Below are 23,119 nucleotides of genomic sequence, written 5' to 3'. Positions count from 1 at the left end.
ATTGCAGAACTGCCTTTTGCTGGTGGAAAGCTGGTAGAGGAAACACTTGATTTGTAGATCTGCCTTGCTGGTGGTGCTGTAGAGGAAGTTCACCGATTGTAGAACTGCCTGCTGGTGTTGTAGAGAAACACTTGACGGTAGAACTGGTGCTTGCTGGTGGTGTTGTGGTGAGAAACACTTGGATTGTATAAACTGCCTTGCTGGTGGTGTTGTAGAGAAACACCATTTCAGTGGAACTGCTTGCGAGAAAAGCTGTAGAGGAACACTTGATTGTAGATCTGGCTCGGTTGGTGGTGCGTTGTAGAGGAAACATCGATTGTAGATCTGCCTTTGCTGGTGGTGCTGCAGAGGAAACACTTGATTGTAGAACTGTTTTGTTTTGTGGTGGTGTTGTAGAGCAGAAACACTCTGGAGTGTAGAACTGCCTTGCTGGTGGTGATGTAGGAGAAACACTAGATTGTAGAACTGCATTAAGGCAGGTGTTGTAGAGAAACACTGATTGCAGATCTGCCTTTGCTGGTGGTGCCGTAGGAGAAACACTGATTGTAGAACTGCCTTGCTGGTGGTGTTGTAGAGAAACACTCTGAGCGGTAGGAACCCTGCTTGCTGGTAGATGTGGAGGAAACACTTGATTGTAGATCTGCCTTGCTGGTGGTGTTGTAGAGAAACACTTCTGATTGTAGAACTGCCTTGCTGGTGGTGTAGAGGAAACACTGACTGTAGATCTGCCTTGCTGGTGGTGTTGTAGAGAAGTCACTGATTGGGGACCTGCCTGCCGGTGCTGTAGAGGAAAACACTTGAGACTCCGTTTTGCTGGTGGTGTTTAGAGGAACACTTTGATTGTAGATCTGCCTTGTTGGTGGTGCTGTAGAGGAAACACTGATTGTAGAACTGGCCTTGCTGGTGGTGTTGTAGAGAAACACTTGAGTGTGTGGTAGAACTGCCTTGCTGGTGGTGTGTTGTAGAGGAAACACTTGACGGTAGAACTGCCTTGTTGGTGGTGTGTTGTAGAGAAACACTCTGATTGCAGATCTGCCTTGCTGGTGGTGTTAGAGAAACACTTGATTGTAGAACCGCCTCGTTGTGTGCTGTAGAGGAAACACTTGATTGTAGACCTGCTCTTGCTGGTGGTGTTGTAGAGGTGTCACTGACTAGAACGTTGGTGGTGTTAGAGGTAAGCCACCGATTGTAGATCTGCTCCTTGCTTGGTGGTGTTGTAAAGGAAACACTTGATTGTAGACCTGCCTTTGCTGGTGGTGTTGTAGAGAAACACTTGATTGTAGATCTGGCTCTTGCTGGTGGTGTTGTAGAGAAACACTTGATTGTAGAACTGCCTGCTGGTGGTGGAAGCAGATGAAAAACACTGATTGTAGAACTTCTCGATGGTAAAGCCGTAGATGAAACACTTGGATTGTGGTAGAACTCTTGCTGGTGGTGTTGTAGAGGAAACACTTGATTGCAGAACTTCCTTTTTATGGTGGTGCGTAGAGGAAACACGGATTGTAGAACTGCCTTTGAAGTGGTGGAAAGTTGTAGAGAAAAGTCACTTGATTGTGAACTGCCTTTGCTGTGGTGCTGATGAAACACTTCCTGATTGCAGAACTTTATGGTGGTGTTGTAGATGAAACACTTGATTGTGAACTTCCTGCTGGTGGTGTTGTAAAGCGAAACACTGGATAGTAGGTCCGTTTCTTGCTGGTGGTGTTGTAAGAGGAAACACTTGATTGTAGAACTTCCTGCTGGTGGTGTCGGGGGAGGTTAATTTGGGATTAGAACTTGCCTTGTTGGTGGTGTTGTAGAGAAACACTTGATTGTAGATCTGCCTTGCTGGTGGAAATGTAGAGAAACACTTGATTGTAGAATGCCTGCTGGTGGTGTTGTAGAGGAAACACTTGAGTGTAGATCTGCCTTGCTGGTGGTAGTAGAGAAACGATTCTGATTGTAGAACTGCTCTCGCTCGTGGTGATGTGGAGGAAACACTTGATTGCAGAACTGCCTTGCTGATGGTGCTGTAGAGAAACATTGATTGTAGAACTGCCTTGCCTGTGGTGATGGGAGAAACACTTGATTGTAGAACTGCTCTTGCTGATGGTGCTGTAGAGGAAACACTTATTGTAGATCTTCTGCCTGCTGATGGTGCTTAGAGGAAACACTTGATTAGAACTGCTTGCTGGTGGTGATGAAGAGGAAACACTTGATTGTAGAACTGCCTTTGCTTGGTGGTAAGCTGTGAGGAAACACTTGAGTGTAGATCTGCCTTGTTGGTGGTGTTGTAGGAGGAAACATACTGACGGTGGTGAAACTGCTTGCTTGTGGTAGATGCAGAGGAAACACTTGATTGTAGAACCGTTTTGCTGATGGTGCTGTAGGAGGAAACACACTTGATTGCAGAACTGCTCTTGCTCGCGGGTGATGAGAGAAACACTTGATTGTAGAACTGCTCTAAGCGATGGTGCTGTAGAGGAACACTTGATTGTAGATCTGCCTTTGCTGATGGTGCTGTAGAGGAAACACTTAGATTGTAGAACTGCCTTTGCTGGTGGTGTTGTAGAGGTAAAACATCTGATTGTAGATCTTTGCCTTGCTGGTGGTGTTGTAGAGTGAAACACTTGATTGTAGAAATTGCCTTTGCTGGTGGGTGGATGTAGAGGAAACACTTGATTGTAGAACTGCCTTTGCTGATGGTGCTGCAGAGGAAACACTTGGATTGTAGATCTGCCTTGCTGGTGGTGTTGTAGAGAAATATTTGATTAGAACTGCCTTTGCTGGTGGTGAAGCGTAGAGGAAACACTGATTGTAGACTCAGTTTTGCTGGTGGTGGCAAGCAGAGGAAACACTTGATTGTAGAACTGCCTTTGCTGGTGGTGCTGTAGAGAAAACATTGATTGTAGAACTGCTCGCTGGTGGTGTTGTAGAGAAACACTTGATTGTAGACTGCCTTGCTGGTGGTGTTGTAGAGGAAAACTGATTGTAGAACTGCCTGCTTGTGAAGTGGTGAGGAAACACTGATTGTAGATCTGCCTTGGTTGGTGGTGCTGGAGAGGAAACACTTGGATTGCAGATCTGCCTTGCTGGTGTGGGCAAGGTAGAGGAAACACTTGCGGGATTGTGGATCTGCCTCTTGCTGGTGGTGCCAGAGGAAACACTTCATTGTAGATCTGCCTTGGTTGGTAAAAGGTAGAGAAACACTGATTGTAGAACTGCCTTTGTTGGTGGTGTTGTAGAGAAACACTGTCAGACTGCCTTGCTGGTGGTGTTGTAGAGAAACACTGATTGCAGAACTGCCTTGCTGGTGGTGTTGTAGAGGAAACACCTGATTGTAGAACTTGTCTCTATGGTGGTAAGCGGTAGAGGAAACACTGATTGGTGATCTGCCTTGGTTGGTAAAAGCAGGAGAAACACTTGATTGTAGAACTGCCTTGCTGGTGGTGTTGTAGAGGAAACACTTGATTGTAGAACTGCCTTGCTGGTGGTGTGGAGAGGAAACACTTGATTGTAGATCTGCCTTGCTGGTGGTGCTGCTGTAGAGGAAACACTTGATTGTAGATCTGCCTTGCTGTGGTGCTGTAGAGAAAACACTTGATTGTAGAACTGCCTTGCTGGTGGTGTTGTAGGAGGAAACACTTGATTGTAGAACTGCCTTGCTGGTGGTGTTGTAGAGAAACACTTGATTGTAGATCTGCCTTGCTGGTGGTGCTGTAGAGGAAACACTTGATTGTAGATCTGCTCTGCTGGTGGTGCTGTAGAGAAACATTTGGATTGTAGATCTGCCTTGCTGGTGGTGCCAGTGAGGAAACACTTGACGCGAACTGCCTTGCTGGTGGTGTTGTGGTGAGGAAAACACTTACTGTAGAACTGCCTTGCTGGTGGTGCTGTAGAGAAACACTTGATTGCAGATCTGCCTTGCTGTGGTGCTGTAGAGAAAAACACTTGATTGTAGAACTGCTCGTTGGTGTGCCGGTAGAGGAAACACTTGATTGCAGAACTGCTCTCTTGCTGGTGGTGCTGTAGGAGGAAACACTCTTTGATTGCAGAACTGCCTTGTTGGTGGTGCTGTGGAGGAAACACTTGATTGCAGATCTGCCCCTGCTGGTGGTGCTGTAGGAGAAACACTTGATTGTAGAACTGCCCTGCTGGTGGTGCTGTAGAGGAAACACTTGATTGTAGATCTGCCTGCTGGTGGTGCTGTAGATGAAACACTTGATTGTAGATCTGCCTTGCTGGTGGTGCTGGTAGAGGAAACACTTTGATTGTAGATCTGCTCCCCTATGGTGGTGCTGTAGAGGAAACACTTGATTGTAGATCTGCCTTGTTGGTGGTGCTGTAGATGAAACACCCTGATTGTAGATCTGCTCCTTCCTGTTGGTGGTGATGTAGAGGAACACTTGGATTGTAGAGATCTGCCTTGCTGGTGGTGCTGTAGATGAAACACTCTGATTGTAGATCTGCCTTTGCTGGTGGTGCTGTGGAGGAAACACTTTGATTAGGAACGCCTTGCTGGTGGTGCTGTAGATGAAAGCCTGACTTGGATTGTAGATCTGCCTTGCTGGTGGTGCTGTGATGAAACACTTGATTGTAGATCTGCCTTGCTGTGTGCTGTAGATGAAACACTTGGATTAAAGATCTGCCTTGCTGGTGGTGCTGTAGATGGAAACACTTGATTGTAGATCTGCCTTTGCTGGTGGTGCTGTAGATGAAACACTTGATTGTGGTGATCTGCTCTTGCGGTCGGTGGTGCTGTAGATGAAACACTTGATTGTAGATCTGCCTTGCTGGTGGTGCTGTAGATGAACACTTGGATTGTAGAGATCTGCTCTCAGCTTTGGTGGTGCTGTAGGAGAAACACTTCTGATTGTAGATCTGCTCTCGTTGGTGGTGCTGTAGAGGAAAAATGACTTTGATTGTGTAGTCCTGCCTTGTTGGTGGGTGCTGTAGAGTGAAACACCTGATTGTAGATCATTTTGCTGGTGGTGTTGTAGAGGAAACACGATTGTAGAACTGCCTTGTTGGTGGTGATGTAGACGAAACACTGATTGTAGATCTACCTGCTGGTGGTGCTGGTAGAGAAACACTTGATTGGAAGAACTGCCTTGCTGGTGGTGATGTAGAGGAAACACTTGATTGTAGAACTGCCTTTGCTGGTGGTGCTAGATGAAACACGGATTGTAGACTGCCTTGCTGGTGGTGATGTAGAGGAAAACACCCTGATTGTAGATCTACCTGCTGGTGGTGCTGTAGAGGAAACACTTGGATTATGGAAAGATCTGCCTGCTGGTGGTGCTGTGAGGAAACACTGATTGTAGATCTACCTTGCTGGTGTGCTGTAGAGTGGAAACACTTGATTGCAGAACCGCCTTGCTGGTGGTGATGTAGAGGAAAACACTTGATTGTAGAACTGCTCTTGCTGGTGGTGTTGTAGAGAAACACTTGATTGTAGGTCTGCCTTTGTTGGTGGTGTTGTAGAGAAACACTTGATTGTAGGTCTGCTCTTGCTGGTAAAAGGTAGATGAAACACTTGATTGCAGGTCTGCTCTTGCTGGTGGTGTGTTGTAGATGCAGCGACTTGATTGTAGGTCTGCTCTTGTTGGTGGTGCTTGTAGATGAAACACTTGATTGTAAATTTCGCTCTTGCTGGTGGTGTTGTAGATGAAACACTTGGATTGTAGGTCTGCCTTGGTTGGTGGTAGAGGAAACACATACATTGTGGTCTGCCTTTGCTGGTGGTGTTGTGTGATGAAACACTGATTGTAGGCCTGTCTTGCTGGTGGTGCTGCAGATGAAACACCCCTGGATTGTAGGTCTGCCTTGCTGGTGGTGTTGTAGAGGAAAACACTGGATTGTAGGTCTGCCTTGTTGGTGGTGATGTAGAGGAAACACTTGATTGTAGATCTGCTCCTTGCTGGTGGTGATAGAGGAAACACTTGATTGTAGATCTGCCTTGGTTGGTGGTGCTGTAGAGGAAACACTTTGATTGTAGAACTGCCTTGCTGGTGTGGTGCTTGTAGAGGAAAACACTTGATTGTGGATTCTTGCTTCTGCTGGTGGTTGTAGAGGAAACACTTGATTGTAGATCTGCCTTTGTTGGTGGTGCTGTAGATGAAACACTGATTGTGGTCTGCCTTGCTGGTGGTGGCTGCAGACAGAAAACACTTGATTGTAGAACTGCCTTGCTGGTGGTGATGGAGTGTCAATTTTTGGAGTGCAGATCTGCCTTGCTGGTGGTGCTGTAGAGGAAACACTCTGATTGTAGATCTGCCTTTGCTGGTGGTGTTGTAGAGGAAACACTTGAGTGTAGACTGCTCTTGCTGGTAGCTGCAGAGGAAACACTTGATTGTAGATCTGCCTTTGCTGGTGGTGGCGTAGAGGAAACACTTTGATTGTGGTAAACTGCTCTGTTGGTGGTGATGTAGAGTGAGAAACACTTGAGTGTAGATCTGCCTTGCTGGTGGTGCTGTAGATGGAAACAATTTTGATTGCAGAACTGTTTTGCTAGGTGTTGTAGAGGAAACACTTGAGTGTAGACCTGCCTTGCTGGTAAAAGTGTAGAGGAAACACTTGATTGTAGACCCGTTGGTGGTGTTGGTAGAGAAACACTGATTGTAGATCTGCCCTGCTGGTGGTGTAGAGGAAACACTTCTGATTGTAGAACTGCCTTGCTGGTGGTGTGCTGTAGATGAAACAATTTCTAGGATTGTAGGTCTGCCTTTGGTTGGTGGTGCTGTAGATGAAAACACTTGATTGTAGAACTGTTTTGCTGGTGGTGCTGTAGATGAAACACTTGATTGTGGTCTGCTCTTTCGTTGGTGCTGTGTGATGAAAACACTGATTGTAGGTCTGCCTTGCTGGTGGTAAGCAGAGGAAACACTTGATTGTAGGTCTGCCTTTGAAGTGGTGGTGCTGTAGAGGAAACACTTGATTGTAGGTCTGCCCTTGCTGGTGGTGCTGTAGAGGCAAAACACTTGGATTGTAGATCTGCCTTGTCAGTGTGATGCAGAGGAAACACTTGATTGCAGATCTGCCTTGTTGGTGGTGCTGTAGAGGAAACACTGATTGTAGATCTGCCCTGTTGGTGGTGCTGTAGAGGAAACACTTGATTGTAGATTCCTGCCTTTGCTGGTGCGCTGGGTAGAGAAACACTTGATTGTAGATCTGCCTTTGCTGGTGGTGATGTAGAGAAAACACTATTTGTAGATCGTCTTTGCTGGTGGTGATGTAGAGGAAACACTTGATTGTAGATCTGTTTTGCTGGTGGTGATGTGGAGGAAAGTCACTGATTGTAGATCTGCTCTTGCTGGTGGTGATGAGAGGAAACACTTGATTGTAGATCTGCCTTGCTGGTGGTGATGTAGAGGAAACACTTGATTGTAGATCTGCTTCTGCTTGGTGCGCCAGAGGAAACACTGGATTGCCAGTATTCCCGGTTCTTGCTGGTGGTGTTGTAGAGTGAACACTCTGATTGCAGATCGCCTTGCTGGTGGTGCTGTCGAGGAAACACTTTGATTGGTAGATCTGCCTGCTGGTGGTGACATGCAGAGTGAAAACACTTGATTGTAGATCTTGCCTTGCTAAAAGATGTAGAGGAAACACTTGATTGTAGATCTGCCTTGCTGGTGGTGATGTAGAGGAAACATTCCTGATTGTGAAGACCGCCTTGTTGGTGGTGATGAAGAGAAAACACTTTGATTGTAGATCTGGTTTTGCTGGTGGCGTGTTGGTAGGAGTAGAAACAATTATCAGGTAGATCTGCTCTTGCTTGGTGGTGCCAGAGGAGGAAACACTTTGATTGTAGATCTGCCCCTGCTGGTGGTGACAGGAGGAAACACTTACTGTAGATCTGCCTTGCTGGCGGTGATGTAGAGAAACACTCTGATTGTAGATCTGTTTTGCTGGTGCTGTAGAGGAAACATTTCTTGATTGTAGATCTGCCTTGCTGGTGGTGATGTAGAGGAAACACTTGATTGTAGATCTGCCTTGCTGGTGGTGATGTAGAGGAAACACTTGATTGTAGATCTGCCTTGCTGGTGGTGTTGTAGAGGAAACACTTGATTGTAGATCTGCCTTGCTGGTGGTGATGTAGAGGAAACACTTGATTGTAGATCTGCCTTGCTGGTGGTGATGTAGAGGAAACACTTGATTGTAGATCTGCCTTGCTGGTGGTGATGTAGAGGAAACACTTGATTGTAGATCTGCCTTGCTGGTGGTGCTGTAGAGGAAACATGTGTGCATATATCTGGATTTGTGTGTGTGTATGTGTGTGTGTGTGTGTGTGTGTGTGTGTTTTGATCACTGCCATTTAGTTGTGGTTATAGACACCAGAAGAACAATGTGTCTAGTGGTACTGAAACTGAAGGTGAAAATAAATGACTGAACAAGTAGTCATCATCATACGTATAACTATTAGTCGGCGCACCACGTGAACGGTACAGTGTGTGTGGGAAGGCAACTAACACCTCTGAACTTAGATAATTATTCCACAGCTCTTTCACCTGACCTGTATAACGGAGGGTGAGGGTAACAGTTTCACCCACGCTGAAGTTGTCGCCCTTTGAGTTGACCAGCAGATTAAATGACAACCTGTGGTCTGTGTACAACTGTCAATTGAAAGTGACTCAATGAGGCTTTAGAGGACGATAATAAACAGCACTTGCTAGAAAACAGGTAACTGATCAGTATCTCATGGCACATATAAAAAGTACTCACCAGAAAAAAAAAATAGTAAGTTCGGTTATTACAACATCTCCCAACACACGGTTAAAAAGAGGGATGTTGTGGCGCCCGTCTTTCTTACACTTTAAAAACATGCACTGACCCGACCACCGGCATACCAGTAGTGGTCCTCAAAAAGGCTACGAAGAATAAGGAAGGTGAGCCAATTTTACCGAACAGCAACACAGGTCAACACACTGCTCGATGAGAATCTACAAAAACAGTACCATTCTTGGACGGATCCAGGAATATCCAAATTGGGGGGGGGGTGAATCCAAGAAATTGTGGGGAACATGGCGAGCATCCAGTCCACCCTGCGAGGGAGTTTTTAAGTCTCCCCTGATTTTTTTTTTCAATTTGACCAATATCATGGGCATTTTAAGGCCAGGCGCACTTGATATTAGGAGATATTCTGAAGTCAATAGTAAATACTTTTTACAATACAAAAATGCATTAAAGAAAAGGTATTGTAATTTTCTGGTGAAAAGGAGGGTCCAGGACTCCCCTGAATCCGCCCTTGCCATGTGCAGCAACTGAACCTGTAGTAGAGGATACCCAACCTGATTGTACAGTACAGTAGCCCCTTAACGTATAACTACAAGCACCGACCCACAAGCAGCTGATAATTTTACAGTAGTATAAGTTCGGTGACGTCATTTTATGTTTGATTGATTTAGGTTGGGTTGGGTTACTTTGGTATGCTGAGTTTAGGTTCGGCTAGCTTAGGTTGGGTTGAATTGAGTTAGGATCGGGTTAGGTTAAAATTAATTACTGAAACCTGAGAAAATGGGTAATAATAATAATAATAATAATAATAATAATAATAATAATAATAATAATAATAATAATAATAATAATAATAATAATAATAATAATAATAATAATAATAATAATAATAATAATAATAATAATAATAATAATAATAACAATAATAATAATAATAATAATAATAATAATAATGTGTAGATATATTCAGAAAAAAGGTACGTGAAGATGGTGAGAATAGCTTGTAATGTGTTCTCTTCCCCAGAACCTTATTTGAAAGTAGTCAGGCAGGTAAAAGTGTTGATGGGGCAACTTTCACTTTGCAAAATTTCGCTGAGTCACGGAAATGCAAGGAAATTATGCCTTTCTTACTCTCTTGGCCCCAATAACTTATACAAAGATATATGTACAGAGAAGTTTAGGAAATACATGTGGTCATATCATACTGTAATGACAATGCTGGCATTGTCATTACTGTACTGTATACACTCACATGTAAATTATTAAACATTAATGTTGTTTTTAAGTATGACTCAACTATTACTAATATATTAATTAAGAATAGTCCAACCTTGAATGTAAATGGAAGTGTTTACTGTATTCCATGTAGCAATTGTAATGTAAATTATGTACGTCAGACTGGGAAAGCATTGCAACTCATAATTAAACAGCACAAGTACAATATTAGAACAGCATCTGAATTTCTGAAAGCAGTGCACTTATCGTTCATATAAGGAACAATAATCATCCCATAGATTGGGACAACAGTTTAGAAACGTATAAATCATCATGTGTCACAGAAAGACTTCTAGTTTAAGCAAGTTTGATTATAGAAATAAATTCTTTAAACCTTAGTGATGGTCAGTACAGAACTGATAATATGTTACACAAATTTATTTGTCAGTGGCCCAAGGTTAAAAAATCTTTGAAAGTATTTGAGGTAGATGTAGGATAGATGATTAGTGGGTCTCATTTTTTACCTGACCTGACATGACTAATTATGTCGCCCGTTCGTATAAAATATTTTTATGTTTACTGTGGTGGTTGGTGTGTGGATTAGTGGAGGTCATATTTTTTGACCTAACCTCATGTTTTGTAAGGTCACCCTGTGTACATAAGCTCTCTCTCTGTCTTTATAATTAAGTTGCCCTGAAGATGTCTTAAATAAAGACGAAAGCTAAGGTTCTCTATTGTTTCACTTTTCCCCGTGTGATTTTATCAAAATTTATCTTATCCACGTTTCCATTGTGGATCTACACGAAATATATGTATATATATATATATATATATATATATATATATATATATATATATATATATATATATATATATATATATATATATATATATATATATATATATACACACGGAATCAAAGCTAGGTTAGGTCTTTCTCAACAATCACTAAAAAAAATAAACAAAGATTTTTGGAATCGGCAGGAAAATCTAAATTTTAAAGCCTATATTTTTATATTTCTGACACACGGTACATGAACCGACAAGATCGGTATTAAGCCGAAAGACAACTTTCAACCTAATGATATTACCAGACACAATTACTGGATAGATAAATATATTTGTGTTCATCTTCGTGACCATGGTGCTGACGTGTCCATTATACAATGGACACGTCAGCATAGTGGCATTAATTTTGTAATAGGAACATAAGAATAATTTATGAAATGTTAATAAGACTCTTCAGTTACACTTATTAAAATACTAAGAAAATGGTAAACATTAAACTCACTCTCAAACAGTATTTACGCTGGATTTGCAACACTTATATCTCTGGCCAATCATCAAGCCCCATGTGTGTCTGTCCTCGGCTTCCCCGGTGGACACAATTTAATATTTGAAAACAATTTTGTTATTAATAATGGTGAAGCCATGGCAGATGTACAACCATATAAAGATTACACAATGAAAGAACATCAAATCAGGACAAATGATAAACATAATTACTCGTAATGTTTATATGTCATAACATCAGCTTCCTTTTGAGTAAGATTTTTTAACTTATAATATTTGTTTAAAATAGATTGTACTACTAGATAGTGAAATATATAAAATTTATACAATATATTGATAAATTACATTGAATAAAGCCATAACTCAATAAAGGTATTTATTTCCTGAAAAATTGGTGACAAGGTAACAAAGTTTGCCACCAGTAAAGGCTCTTTCTTAGCAACATTATTATTTGCCTACATGACAAACAATTTAACAACATATTAAAAAAAATATGATTGATTATATATTTCAGTAGTATTATACAGATGTGATAGTTAATTATACAAAGATAAATAATTAAAACGGATATAGATAAATAGCAATTAGTGATAAGTATGGAGAAAAAGTAAATATTACATGAAAAATAACCAGTTAATCCAAATATTAAACTCATTAAAAAAAATCATATTTATCAGGGAACTATAAAGCTTTGAAAGGAAATTAAGCCGAAAGGTGGCAAGATACTGTAGTTAGCAGAGACCGCTAGAGTAGGGGTGAAAGGCCAAGCGTGTGTGTGGAGGTGTCAACTGTCTACACCAAGGGAGACGGTGACTGTATCGGCAGTGACTGTGACTGTATCGGCAGTGGCGGGCAGAAGCAGACTCAAGCTCATCATGAAGACGTTGGCGGCTGTTGCGTTTTTGTTCATGGTGGTGTTTTCATCTGTGTTCAATAAAGTAGATGGCCAGAAAGGATCCGCCCCGGGCAAGGGACCCAAAGCTACACACAGGGTAATTATTTACTTCTCTAATATTCTTGCCGATATTTGTCTTGTCTAGCTCGTTTAAATGGTTTAAAATTCACATAGTTATTCTCTAAATTCCTATTGTAAATTTATGTTGATTCAGGTTGTATAGAGACAGTGGAGGTAGTTATAGACGGCTCTGTACAATAAGCCTATGTACTCTAGGACAGACCAAGAAGCTGCTAAAAAGGTACAATTTTAGTTTCGGTCATCTCTGTATTTAAATATCTAAACTGATTTCTGACAGATATGAAGGTCCAAATTGTTCAAAATTCCTCGATAACCATCAGAAAAAGATTGGGTAAAAATATTCGGCCGTTGGCTATCAGGTTTTGGTACGATAATAGATTTTTTGGTGTTTTTCAGTGTATTACTCCAGTCTGACATTTATTCCTTTTGGAAATTAGCGGTTTTTGCTAATTTGCACAAAAATGGAGGTCAAATTTGAGTAAAACTCCAAAACTACACAAAAACCTATTCTCGTACCAAAGGAACCAACCTAACCTAACCTAACCTAACCTACAAGGAGGAGGAAGTAAGGAAGAGACGACGGACTCTTAAGCGAGGAGTATAACCATGGGCAAACATGGCGGGAACCTGCGGACAGCCAATGGACGAGTATTAACCAAGCATTGTTTGGATGACCTAAACTAGAATACCGCTAAAAACTAGGGTATTATCGTTTCGGTCATCCAGCGAATTTTATGATTTTAAGTTAAACACCTTCCAAGAGAGGTTAGGTTGAAATTATTTTTCCGATGGTATTTGATGTTTTGAACGATTGGCTTCCAAATAGGTGGATAACCGAAACGATTATTTACTCAAAATTAGTTCACATTTAGTGAAGACTAAAACGTTGGTAATACTGCAGTTTACAGCAACCACAGAATTCCGGAAATTCACTATACTTAATCGATGGAACTATTTTTTCTATGATAATTTTCTTATAGTACAGTACTTCCGTCGCTAATTGATAATAAGAAAGTTATTGAATTAAAAAGTAAATAAAATCAGAACACTTGTTGCCCCCACGCTGTTGCTCAAATTGTGTTCGTACGTTTGCTTACCTCCTACGCATGTGCCTGGGGGCGGCAGCCAATCAAATTGGGGGGCTGCAGTCAATCAAATCTAGGGCGGGGGGTGGCAGCCAATCAAATCCAATAAAAAACTCCACTTTTGATTCACCCAATTGGCATTCAATATTCTTCGTGGGTGCCAAGATGCAGTACATTTTTAATCAGTTGCAACATGGAGCCATATTGTGCTGGGTGCGATTTCGATTATTGGAAGTTTATCGTATTGTTTCATTCTAAAAATAAAGAAACTTTAAGAGAACAGAGGAACCCACATTCTGGTCCCTGACTCTTACCCTATCTCAGAGTAAGGTAAGTAATACTTGAATGGCTATTTATATTCTCGTGAAGGCTGACCACACGACTCTGGAATTATTACATAGCGTTTCGGGGTCTGGGAGTGAATCCCCGGCTAGGGTCACTGGGAGTCCGCCCCTGGTAGGGGGTTAGGTAAAATTTAGTATGGTCATAACTTTACCTAGTGTGACCTGACCTGATCTAAGGAAACCGCTGACACCAAAAGCAGTTGTTTGATTTTGTTAAATTTTTAAGATGTTTATTGGATGATAGTAAGAACTGTAATAGAAACGATATGACAATGCACAGACCCTAATATAACTTCGTAACTAGACCCCAGCATAATCTGCAGAAGGAATTTACCTTAATATGGAGGTGGATAATGCAGGTATTTCCCTCTTTCATGTCCAAACCATTACAGGTAATTTGTAATCAAAGGAAAAAACTGAGTATATTCTCTATATGTAAAGGAAAGTGGTATTTTTTTACTATCCAAACCGCATTTGTGGAAAATTTGAATGACATCAAACTGCTTCTGGTGTTAGTAGTGTCCACTGTTACCTGAAAAAAGGAAGTGAGACATGTTTTTCATGCCCAATGCTTTTTTAATTTACATTACTTTATCCTCTTTACCACTGATTGGCCTGTTAACCACTTAAAGGGCAGGTATATTTACCTGTGCTGCATTTTACCCAGGATGGGGTATAATTTGCTACGGAGAAAATGGAGCTAATCGTGTAATAAAATATTCAGACGTCCAGAATGTGCCCTAATTGAGGTTAATTTTTTTTTCACTATAGAAAGTGAAATATTCTGAAAATTCATATTTAATAAATACTAAAAAGTAATAATTTTTGGAGAAATTGAGTTGTACTGGGAGTACAGTACAGGTCATGTTCTTCTGGCTCTGGAGTGAGATGCCAGTGCTGTCATAGTAACCAGACAACACAGTCACGTGAGCACCCAAACATAGGCATGAAAATCCTAAGCATGTGATGTCCATTGCTGTTTAAGGGTTAAAGATAGTGATAATACTGTATTTGTTTGCAATGTTGACAGATTTTTCCAGAAATGTAACTACTGGAAGAGATAATAAACCAAGTACTGTATCAGTCAATCACAGCAAAGCCAGGAATCACAAATGGTGACGCTGATTGTCTCGAGACCTGTACTGTACCATAGCCACCAGAGTGTATAAAAGTTAACAATGATATTTTACCATTAACATTACTGTACTGTATCATTTCAGGTGTGGTTCGACCTATCCATCGGCGGAGTACCAAAAGGCCGTGTAACTATTGACCTCTTTGGCAGAACCGTTCCAAAAACTGTGGAAAACTTCTACAAGCTGGCACGGTCTGAGGGACCCAATGGTGATAGCTACAAAGGCTCGAAGTTCCACCGGGTGATCAAGGACTTCATGATCCAGGGTGGAGACTTTACCAAAGGGGATGGTACTGGAGGTGAGCACATTACTCTTTTGGATGGAGTTGGTGTTTATACCACCATATTTATTATGGTAAATTAGATACACTATAGCTAATGTAGATGTGCTACTTTTTATCAAATTAAGGGAAATTAATTCATCTATAATTTTTTAATTAATATTTCCCTGTAAAAATTATGATGAATATATTTTGGTTTTTAAAATTATATTTTTTTGTGCTTTACTAACTTCAGTTTTAAGATAATTCCAAATAAAAGATTAGAATTAATTTAAAAAAGTGAGATTAACCAGCTTTCTGTATCCATGAGTGCACAAGCTTGGGGAAAATTAGAAGTATAGGTGGCTGGCAGGTGTTAAGCAAATATTGTACATACCTACAGTACCTACCCTCTGAAATGCAGCTCTGAGGTCTGCTTGCTTGTATGTCTACTGTATTATCTTGTCACAAAAAATGGCAAAAATGTGTTGTTTGTATGTATGAAATATTGAGGTATAAAAACTTGTGTACTGCATACAGTATAGTATTTACATTGCTAGGAAGAGCATGAAAACTGGGGATTTAGTGCTGGGGGCAGTGCTACATAAATTTTATACAGTACCTGCAGTGTGCTGTTGGTATTTCTAGAGTATGATAGTTTTACAGTGGGGTATGCTATAACGAATCTAATTGGTTCTAGAACCTTGTTCGTTATAGGATTAATCCGTTCCAGGCCCTCAAATACAACCACTTAACACTGAAAAATATAATATAAAATTGTAAAAATTGTAAAAAAGTGCATAAATATGCATTTAAACCCCTGAAATAAAGAATATCATTAATATTTCTAATAAAAAAACAATAAATTAGTAAAAAAAAAATATATATATTTTTTAATAATGTTCGTTGTAGGAGTTTCGTTCGTTATAGCATTCTCAATTTTATAGGTAAAACCGTTCGTTATAGGAATATTCGTAGTGGATCCGTTCGTTATAGCATTCCCCACTGTATTTAGTATAGCATGCACCCTGTACTTAATTTTAGCCTTGATATTATACAGTACATATGAAACTTGAGCTATGTCTGTTGTTACTTTCCCAAACCCAATGTCTCCTGTTAGACCTGACTCTTGACAACCAAGGCTGAATTCTGGAATGCAACTCCCACAGTTAGCGAGGAATTAATACTACAGTATATACTTGAGGCTGGATACTACGGTTATGGTGGTCAAAATATAAAATGTGGATACTCTGTACCAACCACATTTGGTAAACCCTTTTTTGGCAAGGGATTACGGTGTACAATACAGTAAAACCTCGTTAAAGCGGACCCTGCTAAGGCGAATATCGCTTAAGCCGGAAAAAATTATTTTCCTAAAAAAAAAAAATCTTCCGATATGATGTCTGCAAAATTTCAAGGGACCAAGGCATCAGCAAGTGGGACACAGGTGCCCAAGAGTTACCAATTGTTGTTTTTGGGAATATTATTTCATTCACTCCAGTAATGATAGTGTTCCTTATAAATTTATGGTTTATATAATTTGTTTATCACTTTGCCTGTCACCGATTTCAGATTAGACTACAAAATATGTTTTTCTCGCATGTATTTCGGTCGTACGCCTGGCAACTGGGGGTGAGTGAGTGACCACTAGTTAAGGCATTGTCTGCAGTTGTAACGCTCCTCCCCCTGCCATATTTCACTGGATTTGTTATTCGTGTTTAGTGATATAATAGTGATTAATCATAGCATTGTAGCCATGTTAAACTGGTCACTGTAACCACCAGGCTACTGGGCCAAGCTGTGAGGTGTTATGGTTGTTTTTTCAACTTGTATTTTTGGGTAGATATGTGTAAATTTCTTCAATTATTTTTACTGTTACATGCACACATCATCCTACATACATATTGTGGAAAAAGTAAAAGAAATAATTGTCCTAAGAGTAAACATTTCTTTGAGACACGAGTTAGCTGGCTGTGTGAGGGACGGGAGGACAGTCGCAGAGTGTAAGGGAGGGTTGTGTGCTAGGCAATATCCGTGCCAGCTGATGTTCGTTACTTTGGTGAAATGGGGAGTAATATTTATTCCTCACATTTCTTGGTACTGTAGTGTACTGTATATTATTTTAAGAAAACTATGGCAACAGGAGAAATATACACAAGTTTTTTCCTAAATACAGTGCTCCCTACCGCAAAATACGATAGTGCTGTACTGTATTTTTGGTGTTTTATGTCACTATTTACCGTTTTTATACATTTAGTACATTCACCGTAGGCTGAAGAAGAAGCATTCATGTTTTTTGCATTATTATTAAAAAATTAAACAATAATGATGACCCTTAGGAAAGTGTTTGGTATCCATAAGGTGGTGAGAAGGTTAAGCCTGAGGGCTTGTTTACACGATCGGTTACCACGTATGGTGGTCGAGCACGCTACGGTTCAGTGGCGAAGCACATAGTGGCCACGCAACTACCTGTATTAGGCTCCCACACGTAAATGCCTGGGAAGGGTTGGTGGTTCAGTGTTGCCATCTACATGATCACTGCCCGAGCACGGCTTCGTTACCATGCTTCGTAAACATGCTCCGAGACTGATCGTGTAAATGAGCCCCAAGACCTTATCAGTGAACTAAAATTAAGTGTACAGTAAAGCCTCTGATAGCAACGGTTCGACCAACAACTTTTCGTATATAAAACCCTACTTAATTTAGGAACCAATTCAATTTGTCCTTATTTCATTCATATTTACGACCAAAATATGATAAAAATAAAATAAAATTACATTTTCATATAAATAATAACTAAATCCCGATCTGTATTATGAAACAAAATTAATAAAAAATGAAGAGCACATTGCGCAAAGAAGCTGCCTGGCTAATGAGCGGTAAACATAAGTCGGAGCTTGGCGGGCCTTTTGTTTTCACACATCAGGAACAGGAGAAAAACTTTCTCAGGTTTCTTACAGCATTTTTGCATCCCTATTCAACCTGAGCAAGTGATGGTAGTGTTATTTCAAAAGCTAATAGAAAGTGTATAAGCTTAGCTGAGAAACGATGTTTTAAAACGATATGAAAAAGGCGAGAGGTCTGTGGATATTATATGGAGCAAGCAATGGATATATTTTCTGAAGTGGATCCATCAACAGAACAAAGCATTAAAATTTAAATAAATGCAAATGACCTTTATGTATGAGAAAAGAAAACAGCTGTGCCAGGTACTTTCGAGAGCTTTATTATTCGAAGGCCTAAACCATCAACTTCAGCTACACCATCAAATTCAGCATCATAAGCAGCTTCAACATCAACTTCAGTAACAGTTTCAGCAACAACTTTATGGATAGCTACAGCTTCAGCCAGAGTTGAACCTGATGACTTTCTCATCTGAGTAAATACTTGCACAATATTCATTAGCTGTCCTTATGTTTTAGACTTTACCACCATTGGTGAGTAGAATTTTTGTTTTACATTCGTAAATATTATTTAAAACATACATGAACAGTAAACAAGTGTTGCTTTTATATTCATATGTAGAGAAATGATGTTTTCATATATATGCACTTAAAGTACATACATTGGCATTCCCAACCGTCTCGCTTTATTTCTTTACCATTAGTGGTTAGCTACTTCTAGTGTTCCATTTAATAACATTACTTAAAATATACAAACGTGTATTAATTTTTTTGTAAATTAAGTTCACGTCTACAACCAGGGTCTTATTTTCTTCAGTAGAACCATCATCATCGCGAAAACAATGCCGTCTTGTCTCCTCGTGTGTGTGTTAATATTCTGTTTTATTAATGAATAACAATGTTCATTTCACCTATATAAACATTAATTCAGTCAAATACATATTCATTAATAAACAATAATGAATCTTTTGTACATACTCTTAAGATAAATGACTGTTTCCTTGAGTGCTCACGTATACATTGGCGTTCCACAATGTCTCACTTTTTCTTTAATATCAGTGGTTACTTCTACTGTACATTAAATAACACTAATTAAAACATTTTTACAATAATTTTACTACAACAACCAGGGTCTTACTTTCTTAATTTTCTCAAGTAGAACTATCGTCCAGGACTCCCGGCTGTAAACACTTAACGAAAACAATGGCGTCCCATCTCGTGTGTGACCATATTATTATTAATTTATATTGTAGAAGGTGCATTCAGAAACATTATTTAAAGAATTTAGTTTGAAATTTTCACTAATTGTATTGTTTGGGGGGGAAAGAGGGTAAAAAGACACAAGATATGAAAAGGTCACACTTGGGAACACATCTCATTATTATTGCTTTATTTTAATGGTATTTAATGATTCGCGATACGATGATTCACCTTACACTGTAATATTGAAGGACACATTACTGTCGTTATTCAAGGCTTTGCTGTACTTTATGTACATTACTTTTTAAAATTAATTTTGATTAAAAAACAGGTTTCTTTCAGAAAACATGGATACATTGGTGTGCTCATTTTTGGTTTAAAATGGGTATCTTTTTGGAAAAATTTGCTTTAAGGTGTGGACAACCTCTTATCCAGGGCACCCCTTCCCCCAATTAGCCTGCTTTAGTGAGGTTTTACTGTATTTGCAAAATGAGAAATTCCTGAGTGTTTGTTTGGGGTCCAATTAATACAGGTACAGTACAACCTATCATTGGAATATTTGCATCAAATGTAGTTGGTGCATTATTTCTAATAAATATTAAATAAACGAATATTTTTTAAATTTAACTCTGTACACACAGACGGACTAAACACCTATTAATCATTTTTAGGTCGCAGTATTTATGGAGATCGGTTTGCTGATGAGAACTTCAAGTTGGTGCATTATGGTGCAGGTTGGCTGTCAATGGCCAATGCTGGCGCAGATACCAACGGCTCTCAGTTCTTCATCACCACCGTGAAGACCTCGTGGCTGGATAACCGACATGTAGTGTTTGGCAAAGTTCACTCTGGCATGGTGAGTATGTGAAGTCTTCCATCTCCTTTAACTAATTGACTCCTTCACTACAGGGATGCCAATTTTAATATTTTATATGGTTTACACCAGACGGTATTATTTGGCTCAGAGGCGACCTCTTACAAAAGGGAATAAGTGGTAGTGTATGTAGTTGTACTATAATGTACCAATGTTTTATTTTGAATGGTGATATGTAAATTAAGCATTTGAATTTTTTTATTGGAAGTTTTTTGGTATTGTAGTTTACAGTACTGTAATATATATCACAATTCCGGAAGTATTTTACCCGTGATCTAATATTACTGGGATGTAACGTTGATTACTTGCTTATGAATTAATCCTTTGGTGAAGTCTCAATAACTGTTGAACAGAACTTCTGGTTGTTAAGGTTTACTCTTCTGAAGTTAAGGACAAAGTTCCCTCGACACTTTTGTTAAGGTCTTAACATCTAAGTAAGTGGCCTGCAGGGAGAGGGATGGTGATATTTAGATACCGTATCTAGTTGGATTATTTGTGGTATTGGTGAATTTACATGTTTTGTACAGTAATGTAGGTATAATTTGAGAAGTGTTCACTAGCTATATGCCATTCACAAGTACCATACTCAACCACAAGACAGTTTACTAAGTGTTGAGGTAATTTTGGCCTAGGTGCACTAGGATGGTCATTGTATTTTCTTTTTCTTTTACTATTAAGGTATAGTGGTGGTGGTGGTCTTAAATCCACAACGAATTTATTTTCTGCAAGATGAAAGTTCTAAAGCATAGTGCTGTAATTGTAGATTCTTGCCTGCTAGAAGTTGAAAGTGCTGGTATCTAGTGATTTTGGGTACATTTTCAGTAATGGAGTTACGAGTATTCTTATTTGTTAATTACTTTTAAGTTCAGTAAAACTTTCATAGGATTCCTTCTACTATATACTGTGGTGGGAGTGGTGAAAAAACTATACTGTATGTCATACTGAATATTTGTTATGCCAATAGCCGAGCCATTTGTATTCAAAGAGTTTCTCCTATTAGGACTGTACAGGAGTGTAGTTCAGGGTAACGACCATCTTTCGATCAGTTGCTAATTTCCACATAATTGGCATAAGGGTTGGTGCTAATTTGTGAATGTAATAGTAAAAATATAATGTCGAAGGATGTGCTGGTGGTGTGAGGAAAGATGCAACATTAACCACTGTAGTATGAAGTACAGTAATGTGGTTGTATGTATACTGTACTGGGCAAAACTATTATGTGGAGTTTTTCTTTATAGTCCAGAAGGCAGCTATGAAAGTGAGGGGGTCCTTGGAGGTGCAGCTGTTAGTGAGTTAGGCACTTGGATCAGTTTTATAGTGCTGTGTACAGTACTATCATTCAACGAAGTTTATATGCACGTAGATCAGAAAATATTAAAAATTTTACGTAGTAGGCAGCTACCAAACAGAGGTACTACTGCCTGGGAAGATATTGGAAGCACAATGTTGTCTGATGGTAGACCCTGCTGCTATATGGCATCACAAAAATTATGACGAAGTCCCAGGTTGGCTGATCTGTCTTTCTGCCTCATTTACACACAATTGTAGGTTTCAATAGTTTCTTCCTTCACAACACAACATATGTACAGCATTGCTCGCAATTTATTTTTTTTCATTTTTGTATTTCTTTATAGTTCTTTATTTTTCTTATTAGTGTTATTTTATTTTACTTTTTATTATAAATTGTCTTTACTATGAATAATGACTAAATTATTGCCCCCAGGCCCTGGTGTGGGTCAGTGACCTGTGTCCATGTGGGCTGATCCCTGTAAAAAAAAATCCATGGAAACCCCAGTTTAAAGAATAGTGAGACTTTGGTTAATAGTTTTTAGTGTGTAAAGATGGTGATATGCTGTAAATTGAGTTCTCTTTGAGGTCCTCAATAGTAGAACTTGGATAGTAGATTATTTGCAGATCTTGAGTTTGTGATCTATGATGGTTGAGTGACAGCTTTAAGAGGAAGTTTATTCATAGTTATATTGACTTAATTTTATAGTGGAGACTTGTACTACCTAGTGTAGGTAGTGGTAGTTGAACAAATTTTTCTGGCAAAGGCTGATGTCTAAAGGTTGGCTGACAATTTTTAATTGTTTTCAGAAACTGATTCGTGAGATTGAGAACACAGCGACAGATGCTCGTGACAAGCCACTACAGGAGGTCATGATATCAGACTGTGGTGGAGACGTGTTGCCAGAACCCCTAGAGTCTGTAGCAAAAGATAGTACTCCTGATAGTGCATGAGAGGAGTGTTCAGTAGCAGACAAGTGCTGTTATGCCAAAAATTTAGATTAGAACACCCAAATCAAGAGACCATTTGTTAGAAAGCTTCAGTTGTTATACATCTTGTGCACCAGACTGGTTTGCATTCCCTGTGCATTCCAATTAATCATGTAAGTTAAAAGTAACTTCATTTGTACAAGAAAGTGCAATAAATTTTTTACAAGTAGACTTGTCTGAATTATACCCATATTGTTAGTTGTGCACCAGTACTATAATATAGAAATTATGGAGTTAGCCTTTGGTAGATGCTAAAATCAGACTTCGTCTTACTGTACCGTACTATACTTTACTGTGCCTGCAATTTGTAGTCTCCTACATTAATACAATACTGTATGTTAATTGTCTACACATATTCTGCATAATTCACCTAAAAATAGTTTAACTACTTGCTCTTGGTGTGGTTTAACTCCCAGTATCATTCAATTCAATTACAATAATTTATTCCTTGATAGAGCAACTGGGATCCTAGTGTTGTCACTAGGTACCCTTGTACAATAACACCAGAAGCGTCTGGCAAGTGTCACAAGTATATATACATATTATAAAGGGGCTTACTAAAGCCTCAGGAAGGAAGGATATTCCTTCAACACCTCATCAATATTGTTTAAATAACATCTGGACAGTGTAGGAGGATCGTCATGTCTCTGTGAGAGGGCCAGTAACATTGTCTGGTGTAACTTAAAGCGGTGGCACACTGGGGACTTCCCTCCAAACATGTTTGACAAACACGGTCCGGCTAGCAAAACAAACGTTTTGCGTCACACTGGGAAGTTTTGTTGGCGTGTCTGCCCGATGCAACTTCCATCTAGTGGGAGTTTGATTTAAAGCGACCTATCTTGGAA

At 39.6% G+C, this 23,119-nt stretch overlaps 2 protein-coding genes across 2 annotated transcripts; one reads left to right on the top strand and one right to left on the bottom strand.

Annotated features, from left to right (window-relative positions):
• Positions 1-470: 470 nt before the first annotated feature.
• Positions 471-8,823, bottom strand: LOC121857290 (A-agglutinin anchorage subunit-like). The gene is made up of 8 exons (XM_042353279.1): positions 8,810-8,823; positions 8,492-8,574; positions 5,984-6,718; positions 5,046-5,232; positions 4,674-4,878; positions 3,849-4,005; positions 2,293-2,811; positions 471-865 (listed from the first exon to the last, which is right to left on the bottom strand). The coding sequence occupies exons 1-8, from the start codon at positions 8,821-8,823 to the stop codon at positions 471-473; spliced, it is 2,295 nt and encodes a 764-aa protein (XP_042209213.1).
• Positions 8,824-11,977: 3,154 nt separating this feature from the next.
• On the top strand, positions 11,978-22,443 carry LOC121857101 (peptidyl-prolyl cis-trans isomerase B-like). The gene is made up of 4 exons (XM_042352974.1): positions 11,978-12,212; positions 14,846-15,059; positions 19,795-19,979; positions 22,095-22,443. The coding sequence occupies exons 1-4, from the start codon at positions 12,096-12,098 to the stop codon at positions 22,236-22,238; spliced, it is 660 nt and encodes a 219-aa protein (XP_042208908.1). The 5' UTR covers positions 11,978-12,095; the 3' UTR covers positions 22,239-22,443.
• Positions 22,444-23,119: the final 676 nt, after the last annotated feature.

This window comes from Homarus americanus, unplaced genomic scaffold (assembly GCF_018991925.1).
Source record: "Homarus americanus isolate GMGI-L3 unplaced genomic scaffold, GMGI_Hamer_2.0 scaffold20465, whole genome shotgun sequence".
In the NCBI taxonomy this organism is placed as follows: domain Eukaryota; kingdom Metazoa; phylum Arthropoda; class Malacostraca; order Decapoda; family Nephropidae; genus Homarus; species Homarus americanus.
This window is presented reverse-complemented; position numbering and strand designations above follow the sequence as displayed.